This window comes from Calliphora vicina, chromosome 5, assembly GCF_958450345.1.
Source record: "Calliphora vicina chromosome 5, idCalVici1.1, whole genome shotgun sequence".
Lineage (NCBI taxonomy): Eukaryota > Metazoa > Arthropoda > Insecta > Diptera > Calliphoridae > Calliphora > Calliphora vicina.
Genome location: NC_088784.1, coordinates 91,008,104 through 91,021,491, shown reverse-complemented (window position 1 = coordinate 91,021,491; position 13,388 = coordinate 91,008,104). Strand labels below are relative to the sequence as shown.

Here is a 13,388-nt window from a genome sequence, read left to right as displayed (position 1 = left end):
TTCAATTTTCTTTATCAATTGTTGTTCTTGTTTAGAACAATTGTCTATGGCAAAAGTTGCTCTATTCTGGAGCAATTTTCTATAGTAAAAGTTGCTCTATTCTAGAGCAATTTTCTAAAGAAAAAGTTGCACATTTCTAGTGCAATATTTTATCAATGTGGCAATGAAGTTTTTAAAATCAATCTTAAAATTTAATCACTAAAGTTGTTGCCAATTAACCGATTTCATTTAAAACAAACTAAAAAACACTTTCTTTAAAATTGCGAGCAACAATGTTAAATATGCATATTTGTATTTATTTATCGTTAAATTGTTAACAATTTTTAAAGCAACTGCCATTTAACCTAAGTTGTGCATGTTAATGATGAAGATACCAATCGCTAGAAATTATAATAAAGCCCAAAAACATGACGCAACTTTTGTTTGACTTTTTGGAAGTACATAAAAAAATTAACAAAAATAAATAAAAGAAAATTAAATAAAATAAAACGATTCCATAGGTAAGCGAGAGTGAATGGCAATTTAAACAATGCAAAATACAATGTTGAAAACACTTAAACAATTTAAAATGTTTTTAAAGCGAAAGAAACAAAACAGTTCCACCGAAACAAAAACCTCTTTAAGAAATAAGAGTAAAAACCAAATTGTATGTGGCAGCAGTTGCTGGCTCTTCTTCGATTTATGGCATTTATTGTTTGTGTTTTTGCTTTTGTGAGTGAGTGTAATAAATTTTGGTTTGAAATAAATATTTAGTCGTCTGTCAGATACTCAAGTGATTTTCTCGTTAACGGTTGTGATCGATCGCAAGTTCACTGATTCACAAAATAATATTACGAAATTATATTTCGGTATTTTAGCGCAAAAAAAAGTGAAAATAAATAAAATTGATACGCATTTTTTTGTGTGAGATCAGCGGTAAGAAAAATCAATTTAATTGAAGAAATATTTGAAACATATAGAATAAAACAAAGTGCAAAGTACAAATTGTGAACAAATAAATTGAAACAAAAGAAATGTGTGTTAATCTATTAAAGAAAATTAATTAAATTCCAATAAATGTTTCTAAATTAGGTTTGATTCCAGACAGTTGCAATTAATTAATTCCCTTTTAAGTTTATAACAAAAGCGCCACTTGTCTATATCAGAGGTGTCTCATTGTAGGTCTTGATATATTGAATTTCAAATCCACTTTCCTTAAGTGCCGTAACAACTTTTTATGCACCATCTTAGCAAATTAGTTATGTTATAATTTTGAAAACTATTTTGTAAACTATTTTAACTACTAAAATATGTTATTTTTAACTGTGTAATAAAAAAAGCTTAAAATAGATTTGAAGTGTCATATAATAAAACACGATAATGTTTAATTGTGATAACAGTAATTTTAAGCAATTATAAAGTTAATGAACTTTAAACAAATTGTTGAGAAATTCATAAAATTTTACTTGGCAACTAATGTAATTAATTCGTTGCATAGATTTTTGTTTAATTGGAAATCTATTATTGAAAAAATGCTGCTCTGTAACTAAACAATTTTTGTCTATGATATGTTGTTTGCATTTTCTCTTTGCAGAAAATATTGCTTTATTATGGAGCAATTTTTATTAGGAAAAATTGTTTTGTAATTGAGCAATTTTTAACAATATAATAATGAATAAAGACCAGGTGTATTAGCTTTTATGATTGATTAATTGCTCTGTAGTTGAGTAATATTAAGTATGTAATGTTGCTCTTGTCAAGCTCTATAGCAATTTTTATAGATAATTTTTTTTTTTTTGTAGGAAACGTTGCTGTATTCTAGAGCAATTTCTTCTAGGAATTCTTTCTCTAATCTAACAATTTTCTATAGGAAATGTTGTTCTATTCTAGAGCAGTTTTCTATAGGAAATGTTGCTCTATGCTAAAGCAATTCTCTCTAGGAAATGTTGCTCTATTCTAGAGCAATTTTCTATACGAAATGTGGCTCAATTCCAGAACAATTTTTTATACGAAACGTGGCTCTATTCTAGAACAAATTCCTACAGAAAACGTTGCTATATTCTAAAGCAATTTTCTATAGTAAACATGCCTCTATTCTAGATAAATTTTAAATAGGAAATGTTTCTAGAGTAATTTTCTATAGGAAAAGTGGCTCCATTCTAGAGCAATTTTCTATAGGAAAAGTGGCTCTATTCCAGAATAATTTTCTATAAGAAAAGTTGCTCTATTCTAGAGTAATTTTCTATAAGAAAAGTTGCTCCATTTTTGAGCGATTTTCTCTAGCAAATGTTGCTCTATTCTAGAGTAATTTTGTATAGGAAAAGTTGATCCATTCTAGAGCAATTTTCTGTAGGAAAAATTGCTCTATTCTAGAACAATTTTCTATAAGAAAAGTTTCTATATTCTAGACAATTGTCTGTATGAAAAGATGCTCTATTCTAGAGTAATTTTCTATAGGAAAAGTTACTCTATTCTAGAGCAATTTTCTATAGGAAAAGTTACTCTATTCTAGAGCAATTTTCTATAGGAAAAGTTGCTCTATTCTAGAGCAATTTTCCATAGGAGAAATGGTTCCATTCTAAAGCAATTTTCTATAGGAAAGATGGCTCTATTCTATAGCAACTTTCTATAGGAAAAATGGTTCTATTCTAGATCAATTTTCTATAGCTAACATGGCTCTATTCTAGAGGAAATGTTGCTCTATTCTAGAGTAATTTTCTCCAGGAAATATTGCTATTTCCTGTTATTCTATTCTGGAGCAATTTTCTTTAAAAGACATGGTTCTATTCTAAAGCAATTTTCTATAGGATACAAGGCTCTATTCTAGAGCAATTTTCTATAAGAAAAGACGCTCTATTCTAAAGTTATTTTCTATAGCAAAAGTTGTTCTATTATAGGACAATTTTTTGTATAAGAAATGTTGCTCTATTCTAGAGCTATTTTCTATAGGAAATGTTGCTCTATTATAGAGCACTTTCCTATAGGAAAAGTTGCTCTATTCTAGAGTAATTTTCTATAGGGAAAGTTACTCTTTTCTAGAATAATTTTCTGTAGGGAAAGTTACTCTATTCTAGAGTAATTTTCTATAGGAAATGTTCTATCTATTCTAAAACAATTTTGTATAGGAAATGTTGCTCTATTTTTGAGCAATTTTCTATAGGGAATTTTGCTCTATTCTAGAACAATTTTCTATAGGAAATATTACACTATTGTAGAGCAATTTTCTAAAGGAAACATGGTTCTATTATAGAGCAATTTTCCATAGGAAAAGTTTCCCTATTCTAGAACAATTTTTTATAGGAAAAGTTACTCTATCCTAGACTAATTTTTGTATAGGAAAAGTTGATCTATTCTAGAACAATTTTCTATAAGAAAAGTAGCTCTATTCTAGAGCAATTTTCTTTAGCAAATGTTGTTCTATTCTAAAGCAATTTTCTATAGGAAAGTTGCTCTATTATACAGCAATTCTCAATAGGAACTGTTGCTCTAGTCTAGTGCAATTTTCTCTAGGTAATGTTGCTCTATTCTAGATCAATTTTCTATAGGAAATGTTGTTCTAGTCTATAGCCGTTTTCTATAGGAAAAGCTGCTCTATTCTAGAGCAATTTTGTATGGGAAAAGTTGCTCTTTTATAGAGCAATTTTCAATAGGAAACATGACTCTATTATAGAGAAATTTTCTATGGGAAACATGACTCTGTTTTAAAGCAATTCTTGAAAGACTGAAAGATGCCAATGTGAAATTTTAAATTTCAAGATAGAAATTAAAGATAGCTGTTAAATATTATTGTTTAAATAAAATGTTTGACATTTATTATAATGAACATAATTTATTCATACACACCCCAAATTCCTAAAGTTGTTGTTATTTACGATTATTATTTTTTTTCTGTAGACAACTTGATTTTTCTCCAATAAACAATAAAAATTACAAAATTTCGAAATTTTATTTAAAAAAAAAATAACCGGTTATTATTAACTCCAATCAAAAGCGCTTAGAGTAAAAGACATTGTCGTCATGCATTTTTCATTTCATTGACCCAAATTTATTACCAAATTTGTTTAAACAATTAACACTCATCATTCAAAAAAAAACAGGCTTTTTCACAGATGATTTTGGTTTTTTTACATTCAATCATAGTGAGAGTGATAGTAATTGTTAGTATATTTAATACAAAACTGAGGAATTACAACAATTAGCAAATTAGATTTACAGACTGACTGACAAATGATTAGAAATTAAATAAATTGTTGGCATCAATTAAACTTTAGACTTGATATTTACACATATTTGTATTCCAGACAGACCCCCACTTAGGCGAGCGAATGTACCTGCCTTAGACACTGATAATAATATTGTAATAATGAAAAAAAAAATATTTAATTTAGTTTTTTACGGGGTATTGTTTATTTCTCTCATGCTCATTCATTCATTCCCCATGTAGTGATCTTCATCGTTTAACGGAGAAAGTTTTTTTATTTAGTTGTGTATTTGTTTAGTTCGTGCTTAAATTTTAGCCAGAGATTCTCAATGGGTGACACAAAATGTTGATAAATTTTGAAGAAAATCTAAAAAACCTAACACTAAAAATCGTTTATCTTTTTAAAATCTTTCTTTAAAATAATTTATTTTATATTCAGTTAAACTATTCATTTGTTATAGGCCTGAATCATCTTATTTTCATTAATTGTCTCTGCTTTCAAAAACATTGAGCACAAATAGAGAGACTAACTTGTTGTTTATAAAAATGATTTTATTTCATTGTATTTTAGCTGAAACGTTCAAGAAACACGGTCGTCTTTTAAGATTTTCTTTGGTAATTTTTTTTTTTGTTTCTTAATACACAACTAGTATTTATTGGTAGTTAAATAGTGGGCCTAAATTCAAAATCATATTGTGTTGAGAATTGATTAAACTGGCTGTCTTTTGAATATAAAAAGTGAAAGTTATTATTGTAAAGTGAGTTTAAAGAAAGAAAATAATGAATTTTATGCGTTAATTGATAAAGATTTGCCAAAAGAAAAGTGCGTATAAATGAAAAAAAAACTAAACCAAATGATTAGTAATATGAAATTAAAAATAAACAGCTTTAAAAAGCACTAATAGTTAAGATAATTATTTAAATAATTATATACAATTTTCCAGCAAATTAAAAAATGTGTGTGACTAAAATATAGTTAAATCATAAAGAAAATCAAGCACGTGCAAACGTTTTTATAAATTTACAAATATTTACAGTTGATGGAATTTTTTTTTCATCGCAAGTGCTAATGAATTTAAATTTAAAAAAAAAATTCGAAATTTTTTTTAATTTTTTTTTTTAATTTAATTTTTAAGTGAAAAAAATATATGACAAACATTTTTTTTGGTAAAAACTTTATTCCCGATTTTGACCCATTGTGGGTCCAACTTACTATAGCTTTATATACATCGTTGCAATGGACTTTGAAATATCTATCATTAGTTATTCATATTGTCTAGGTATATTAATGACTTAATAATCGCAATCCAATTAAAAATTTTAATTTTGTAATAAATAAATAAGAAATAAAATATTTAGTTTTGTTCACTTACCTTGAATGTAGAGCATATTATAATTTGAAGAAAGGTTGATGATAAACAAATTATTTATTATATTTTAAAATTAAGGAGACCCTTAATAGGATTTTTAAAACAAATTATAAAGATTGGCTAGCATTACCGTAGCATACATATTTCTAATATTTAACGAGACATTTTAAACAAATTAAATTTTTTTATTATTTTCAATAGACACACTTGCATATTTTTTTTATACAACAATATTTAGCTGCAGATTTCTTTCAGTACTATAGTTATGACCGATGTGACATGAAATATCATGCCAACTACTGAATATATCGTATTCACCGTTACCAAAATAGTAGTCGAATTTTTCATTACATTTAAACCGTTTCAAAATGGTAGCCAACCTTTTCTTTTATTATTTAATTTTATTGATTATATTTTATATTATTGATTTCCACATTTTCACTATCACCTAACATTATACATATTTATATATGATTATTGACCGATTGATATAAGGATTTAGCACTTTCTTTAATTTAAATTTTACTTAATTTCCTCACTTTAAATATTTAGCAATTATTTAAATGAAAGCTTGAGAATCGGCATAGAAAAAAATAGATTTTGAAAGAAAATTTCAAAAGAATTATTTGAAAACTAATTTTCTATTACAGCTGAGTTCCCACGGCTTAATGGGACAATTTTAGTTTCAAAATTTATACAAATTATTTTGTAAAAATCTCCGTTTTTTTTTTGTTAAAATTTAAATTTTTATAAAAAACTAGACTTAGCTCATTTAACCAGTTTTTTTAGGTTTATCTTATTTGAAATTTGAGCAAGTTACATGTATCTAAGAAATCCCTTTAATAAAAATTTGCAACATGTGCCTAAACATTTGTCATTACAAAAATAACAGTAAATATTGTAAACACTAATAAAAATCAACAAAATGATCAACACACGGCAACAAATCATAAAAAAAAACAACAATTACTAACACAAACATGTGTATAAAGCTCATTGTGAGAACATAACATGCTCAATTGTTATATGCTCTCTGAAGCCAACTGAAAACAACACAAAAAAACACAACATAATACAACAAAAACAACTAAGAAGCCTATTAACAGGACTTTTAAAATTTGTATATTTTTTTCTTTTAAATCACTTGCCGGAGGCTATATTTATATTAAAAACATTAGATTAGTTACTATATTTTAAATTTATGACATTTATTTCTGTTGCACTTTAGTTTTTTAATGATTTATTAACAAAACTAATTTGCCACCAAACACCTGTTGTCGGCCCACTCTCACTAATTGAGCATTTGTGCAAAAATATTCTTAACCATCTGTTAAACCACTTTTACTATATCTTTTTATAAATTTTTATAACATTTTAATAATTATTTGTTTGTAAATAACTATTTTTTAACAATTGCAATGAATTTGCAACTTTATACGCGCCCGACTTGAAGAAAACTAACGAATATTAAGACATAAATAAGACAAGAAATAGAAGGGTTGCCAATGTTTAAATTGGTATGTAAATTAAGGGATTATTTAAGAAACGGAAGTGGATTAATTAAATATATCCGTTGTTTGACGAATATTAAAAAATGCATTCAATTATAAAAGTTTATAATTTGATTTTTAAATTAAACATTTTAGAAGAAATACATACATAGTTTCTTGATTAATGTGAAAAAAGTTTAACTTTTTTATTAAAATTTTTGAGTAATTTTTATGCCACATGCTGAATTTTAGCTAAATTTGTATTCCAAAATTAACGGCTTATTGATATGTATTTCCAAAAATTGAATGTACCAAATAAAAACACACAAAATCCCTAAAAATCTTAAGGAATAAAAATGTCAACACTGTTAAACAACAACACAAACATAGCTTGCAACAACAAACAAAATACAACAACAAAGCTGGTTGTCAAACTAATACAGTTTTGCACTAATAGAAAGCCTAGTTTTTCTAAATCTATTTTTCCTTTAAAATCACTTGCCGGACTAAATTTTTTTATAAAAATATTTAGATTTATTAACTTTTAACAGATTTATGTAAAAATTTTCTTTTCCACTTTAGTTTTTTAATGATTTATTAACAAAACTAATTTGCCACCAAATACCTTTGTGCCCAATATCATAACTGAGCATTTGTACAATATTCTTTATCATTTGTTATTTTCTACAGATTAAAACACTTTCACTGTAGGTATATTTTTATTACATTTTAATAATTATTTGCTTGTAAAAACTATTTTTTAAAAGCCGCAATGAATTTGCAACTTTATACGCGCCCGACTTGAGAAAAACTAACGAATATTAAGACATAAATAAGACAAGAAATAGAAGGGTTGCCAATATATAAATTTGTTGGTAAATTAAGGGATTTTTTAAGAAACGGAAATGGTTTATTTAAATACATCCGTTTTTATGGGAATATTAAAAATTGCATACATAAATTTTATAATTTGCTTTTTAAATTACAAATTTTAGAAGAAATATGCAGTTTTTTAATTAATGTGAAAAAAGTTATAAGTTTTTATTAATTTTTTAGAGTAATTTTTAAGCCACATGAATAACTTTTATTAAATTTATATTCCAAAATTAATTGGTATTTCCAAAACTTTGAATGTATCAAATAAAAACATACAAAATCCCTAAAAAAGGAATAAAAATGTCAACACTGTTAAACAACAACACAAACATAACTTGCAATAACAAACAAAATACAACAACAAGGTTGGTTGTCAAACTAATTCAGCTTTACACTATTAGAAAGCCTAGTTTTTCTAAATCAATTTTTTCCTTTAAAATCATGCCGGACTAAATTTTTTTATTCAAATATTTAGATTTATTAACTTTTAATAGATTTATGTACAAATTTTCTCTTCCACATTAGTTTTTTATAAATTATTACTAAAATTAATTTTCCTTTAAAATGGTGGGCCGAGCCTCTTTTACTCTTGTATTTGACTACTTGCTAAATAATTTATTGTTACTTAATTGATTTAAAACACTGTACCACTATTTGTTTAATGTTTTAATTAAATTATTAAAATTACTATTTTAAAAACCAAGTAATAAAATTTAATCATATGACTCTGTTTTATTTTCTCTTTTCAGCAAAATTTATTTTGGTTATTACCTCCTCTCCCCCTCAACTTTAATTTTTCTATAATTTTTAACAAAATAAAACAACATAGTAAATAATGTGGCCTGAAAATGTTGGTATTTTAGCCATTGAGGTATTATTTCCCTCACAATATGTGGATCAAACGGAATTGGAACAATTCGATGGTGCCTCAGCGGGTAAATATACCATTGGTTTGGGTCAAGCCAAAATGGGTTTCTGTTCCGATCGTGAAGATGTCAATTCCCTGTGTCTAACGGTGGTCAATCGTCTCATGGACAGACATCAAATCAAAGCCGGCGATATCGGACGTTTGGAAGTAGGCACTGAAACAATTGTGGACAAATCGAAATCGGTTAAGTCGGTGCTAATGCAATTGTTTGCCGACAGCGGAAATACCGATATTGAAGGTATTGACACCACAAATGCCTGTTATGGTGGTACAGCAGCTTTATTTAATTCCATCAATTGGATTGAGTCCTCCTCTTGGGATGGACGTTTAGCTTTAGCCGTTTGTGCGGATATAGCAGTGTATGCTAAGGGTGCTGCGCGACCCACCGGTGGTGCTGGTGCTATAGCCATGCTAGTTGGACCAAATGCTCCATTAGTGTTTGAAAGAGGCCTCAGAGCTTCACACATGGAACATGCTTATGATTTCTATAAACCCGACTTAAGTTCAGAATATCCAACTGTAGATGGTAAACTATCGATACAGTGTTATTTGTCGGCTTTGGACACCTGCTATCAATTGTATCGCAAGAAGTTTGATAAACTCAATCCCTCAGCGGAGTCACAAGGTTTGGACAATTTTGATGCCATTATTTTCCATACTCCCTTCTGCAAATTAGTACAAAAATCTGTGGCCAGATTAGTATTCAACGATTTCCTGCTGACGGCGGACGAAACAACGAGAGCCAAACAATATCCTGGTCTAGAGAAGTTCAATACTGCCACACTGGCTTCAACGTACTTTGATCGTGATGTTGAGAAGTCTTTTATGACACAATTCGCCAATGTTTTCGATGAAAAAACTAAGAAATCTCTACTTTTATCCAATCAAGTGGGCAATATGTATACACCTTCCGTGTATTCTGGTCTGGTTTCATTGCTGGTCAATGAAAGCCCCGCAAATTTGGTGGGCAAACGTATTGCTGTGTTTTCGTATGGTTCCGGTTTGGCCGCCTCTATGTACTCGATTAAAGTGACCTCAAATTCCGATGTCTTCCAGAAATTCGTCGAAAAATTAGATTATGTTTTGCCTTTGTTGAATTCACGCGAAAAGGTAGAACCCCAGGTATTCTCCGAACTGATGGAGGTGAGAGAGAAAAATAATCATGCTGCACCCTATACGCCTTCGGGTAGCATTAGCGCCTTATTCCCGGGCACCTACTACCTCAAGAGTGTTGATGAAATGCATCGACGTACTTATGAACGCACACCAACCATCTCGAATGGTGTACATTAGGAACAAACAATACTTGTACTTGAAAGTGAAAAAGAACAAAGCGTATAAAATTAGCTTTATAAACAGAATATAATAATTGAAAATGCAGGGGATGTTTGAAAATGTTTGGGCTTTTTTCTATTAATGTTCGGAACAAAAATATCGTTTAGAAAAGTTGTGTGAAAAACATTCAGTTTCTAAAATACTTTTAAGTAATATTTATTCATGCAGATTTTCAACACGAATATTTTGTGCGGAACAGCCAGTAAATCAAACATAAATTAAGATGTTTTCTCTCTAATTTCAATATTATTTTCTAAATTCTAGACAAATAAGCCGAAAGGTTTCCAAACATCCTCTGTGAACAAAATAGTTTTAAAATAAAACTAAGGTTTTTTTTATAAAACTTATAAAGTTTTATAAGATAATACAAATAATTTTAACATATGTATTAGTTAATATCAATACTATCAACAATTTAGTTAAGAATTTCATTGATTTTGTTCTACTGTATATTAGTTTTTTTTTTCAATATTTATTTTCAATAACTACTGCTGCATTAATACTTTTATATGTAAAAAAACAGCATAAATTTAAACTTAAATTAAAAAAACTAAATAAACTTGACAATAATTTCAATAATATTTAAACAACTATTAAAACTATTTTAAATTTTATGAATTATATAAAAATGCTAATAAGTTACAAAGAAATTACTTAAGATTTGTTTAAAAAAATAAGTATGTACTACAATTTTATTTAAAATAATAACACTATGTCCCACTTAATACCATTTCCCATAGTTTTATTTTATTTTTTTTTTTCAGTTTCACTTAGCTTTTTCTTAAAACCATCACCGCTTGAGCTTAAATTGTAAATTCTAAAAATTATTAAATAAAATCAAATTTTATACAATTTTGTAACTGAATATCTATGATAAACTATTAAATAAGTAAATATTTATATAAATAAAAATATTTTATTTTAAAATTTTCTTCAATGTTTTTCATGAATTAAAATTTAGTCAAGACCATGTACTACAAAACAATTTTCATATAAATCATCTAATGTAAACGAAGAACATAAAAGAAATACGTTAGTGTATGCATCAATTAGTGTAAACAATTTTTTTTTGTTAAATATTTAAAACAATAAAATTTAATTTTAGTAAAAAAAAAAAAATAAGAATAAATGAGTTTTTATTTGTATTCTCTAGAAATTATAAAAGTTGCATTTACACGATCATATCTTACGACACACAGTATCATATGAAAGTGTGTTTATAGACCAGTGATGTTCAAAAATAAAAATGAAGATGTATTGGTGAGAGAGCTACCCAGCAAACATAATGTCAAACATTTAAAATAAGAACAAAATAATGAAAGTTTAGATTTAGAATTTTTGTCACATATAACCAATTTATTTAATGAATGTAATTTAAATTTTAAGGAAAAGAAAAAATATGCATTATACGGCCTAAATTCTATTTAATTTTGTATTTATTTTTGACTTTGTTATTATGTGTTCAATTGCAATTGAAACGCTTGTGTTTGCTATGCTTCGTCCAAAAACAACCAACAACAATGCTTAGTAAATGTCTGAAAAAAATGACGATAGTCCGTCGCATGTGTTTTCATCGAGAGCTAAACGATGAATGAACAAAAGTTTTTAAAAGAGCGTAACAAATGTGTGTAAATTTTTCAAACAATTGTTGTATGGCGTGAACATTACTGTTATAGACAGCTTTAACGTTATGTTTATATGAGAAACTTTTCAAAAAACTATTGAATTGAATTATATTTTTTTTAGCTTCCCACAAATATATGATCTTGTAAAGGCAGCATAAACAGTCATTGTAGTTTGGCTAAAAATTAATTCTTTATTACAACGTTAATCAAATATGTAGTTTTGATTTTTTCCATTTACATAAGTTTTATAATCACAATAACATCTTTAATTGTATATACTTATTCAGAAGAATAGTAATCACCAATTTTATAATTTGTCTATAAATCATTTACTTTAAATAAACAATTTGCCAGAATTTCCTTAGAATTTCACTTAAATCAATAAACAAACAGAAAAATACTAAACAATTTAAATTGAAAACACATTTTGTTAAAGTAAACACATTTTTAAAATGATAAACGTACTCAATTTAATGCTCTTCTTTCAATAAAATTAATGTAAATAATTATAAATAACGTGAATTTATAGAAAAAAATTTGATTTATAAAGTAAAAATAATATTGTAAAGATTACAAATTAAAAAAACATATTAAAATGTTCCTAAAATTGTAAACAATATCGATCAAGTCGTTATATCCTCGAAGAAAGAACATACGGTAAAAATATATCAGATATAGTCATGGTAATTTTGATATTGAAAAACATCAAAATCAGCCTATATTTAATAGCTCAAAAATGTACTTTGGGAAGCTCCCAGATAACAAAACTTCAAATCTTTAAAAAAATATTTTCTTTATTGTCTGTGTTGAATATAAAATAAATGGCGAAAGCTAATTATGGTTTATCGGTACTATTAAAACTGGACTATTAACCGGGTGAGGCAAAACTTCCTAACCACTTCATTCTAAATAGTTTTTATCAGGTATTGCAACATGTGGCTGAAAGTTGTCATGATGGAATATTACGGTTTCATGTCTGGCCGCATATTCTGTGCGATTTTCGATCAATGCTCGCTTCGGGATATTGTAATGGATCCATTTTTCATCGCAAGTAATGATTCGGTGCAAAACTGATTTTCTTTTTTAGCGTTCAATCATTATTTCGGATATGCAAAATCGTATTTCAAGCCTCTCGACTTCAATTCAACCAATTTCCCGGCTTATGGATGAATACTGTTGCTCGCAAACTTTTGAAACTGCTGCTTGAGTAGCTGCCAATGATTTGGCAAGCTCTTGTTGATATTTACAACAATATTCATGGAGTAATGCATCTAATTCTTGGTCTTCAAACTTGTTTGACAGGCCTGGGCAATCTTAGTCTTCCGTGTCAAAATCAACACTTCTAAACCGCGCATTTCTCGTATGATGAAACTGATAAAAAAAGAGGCTCGACCCACCATCTTAAGGCAAATAAATTTTACTAATAATTTATAAAAAACTTAAGCGGAAGAGAAAATTTTTACATAAATCTATTAAATGTTAATAAATCTAAATAATTTTATAAAAAAATGTAGTCCGGCAAGTGATTTTAAAGGAAAAAATTGATTTAGAAAAACTAGGCTTTCTAAAAGTGCAAAGTTGTAT

At 27.4% G+C, this 13,388-nt stretch overlaps 2 protein-coding genes across 3 annotated transcripts in view; both read left to right on the top strand.

Annotated features, from left to right (window-relative positions):
- Window positions 1–780: 780 nt before the first annotated feature.
- On the top strand, window positions 781–10,418 carry Hmgs (hydroxymethylglutaryl-CoA synthase). 2 transcript variants are annotated; one of them, XM_065511762.1, is made up of 2 exons: window positions 781–915; window positions 8,666–10,418. In XM_065511762.1, exon 2 carries the CDS (start codon window positions 8,752–8,754, stop codon window positions 10,135–10,137), a length of 1,386 nt encoding a protein of 461 aa, XP_065367834.1. In that variant the 5' UTR covers window positions 781–915; window positions 8,666–8,751; the 3' UTR covers window positions 10,138–10,418. The 2 variants fall into 2 exon arrangements, with proteins under 2 accessions (XP_065367834.1, XP_065367835.1); XM_065511763.1 differs by lacking the exon at window positions 781–915 and adding an exon at window positions 4,773–4,795.
- Vha44 (V-type proton ATPase subunit Vha44) overlaps window positions 897–13,388 on the top strand; it is a 71,912-nt gene continuing 59,420 nt past the window's right edge. The window contains exon 1 of the mRNA XM_065511766.1: window positions 897–915. The gene's annotated coding sequence lies outside the window, so the exon portion shown is untranslated. The remainder of the gene's footprint in view (window positions 916–13,388) is intronic.

What these genes read in the sequence shown, in the direction of transcription:
- Hmgs (XM_065511762.1), top strand. Translation starts at nt 8,752, where the DNA reads ATGTGGCCTGAAAATGTTGGTATTTTAGCCATTGAGGTATTATTTCCC.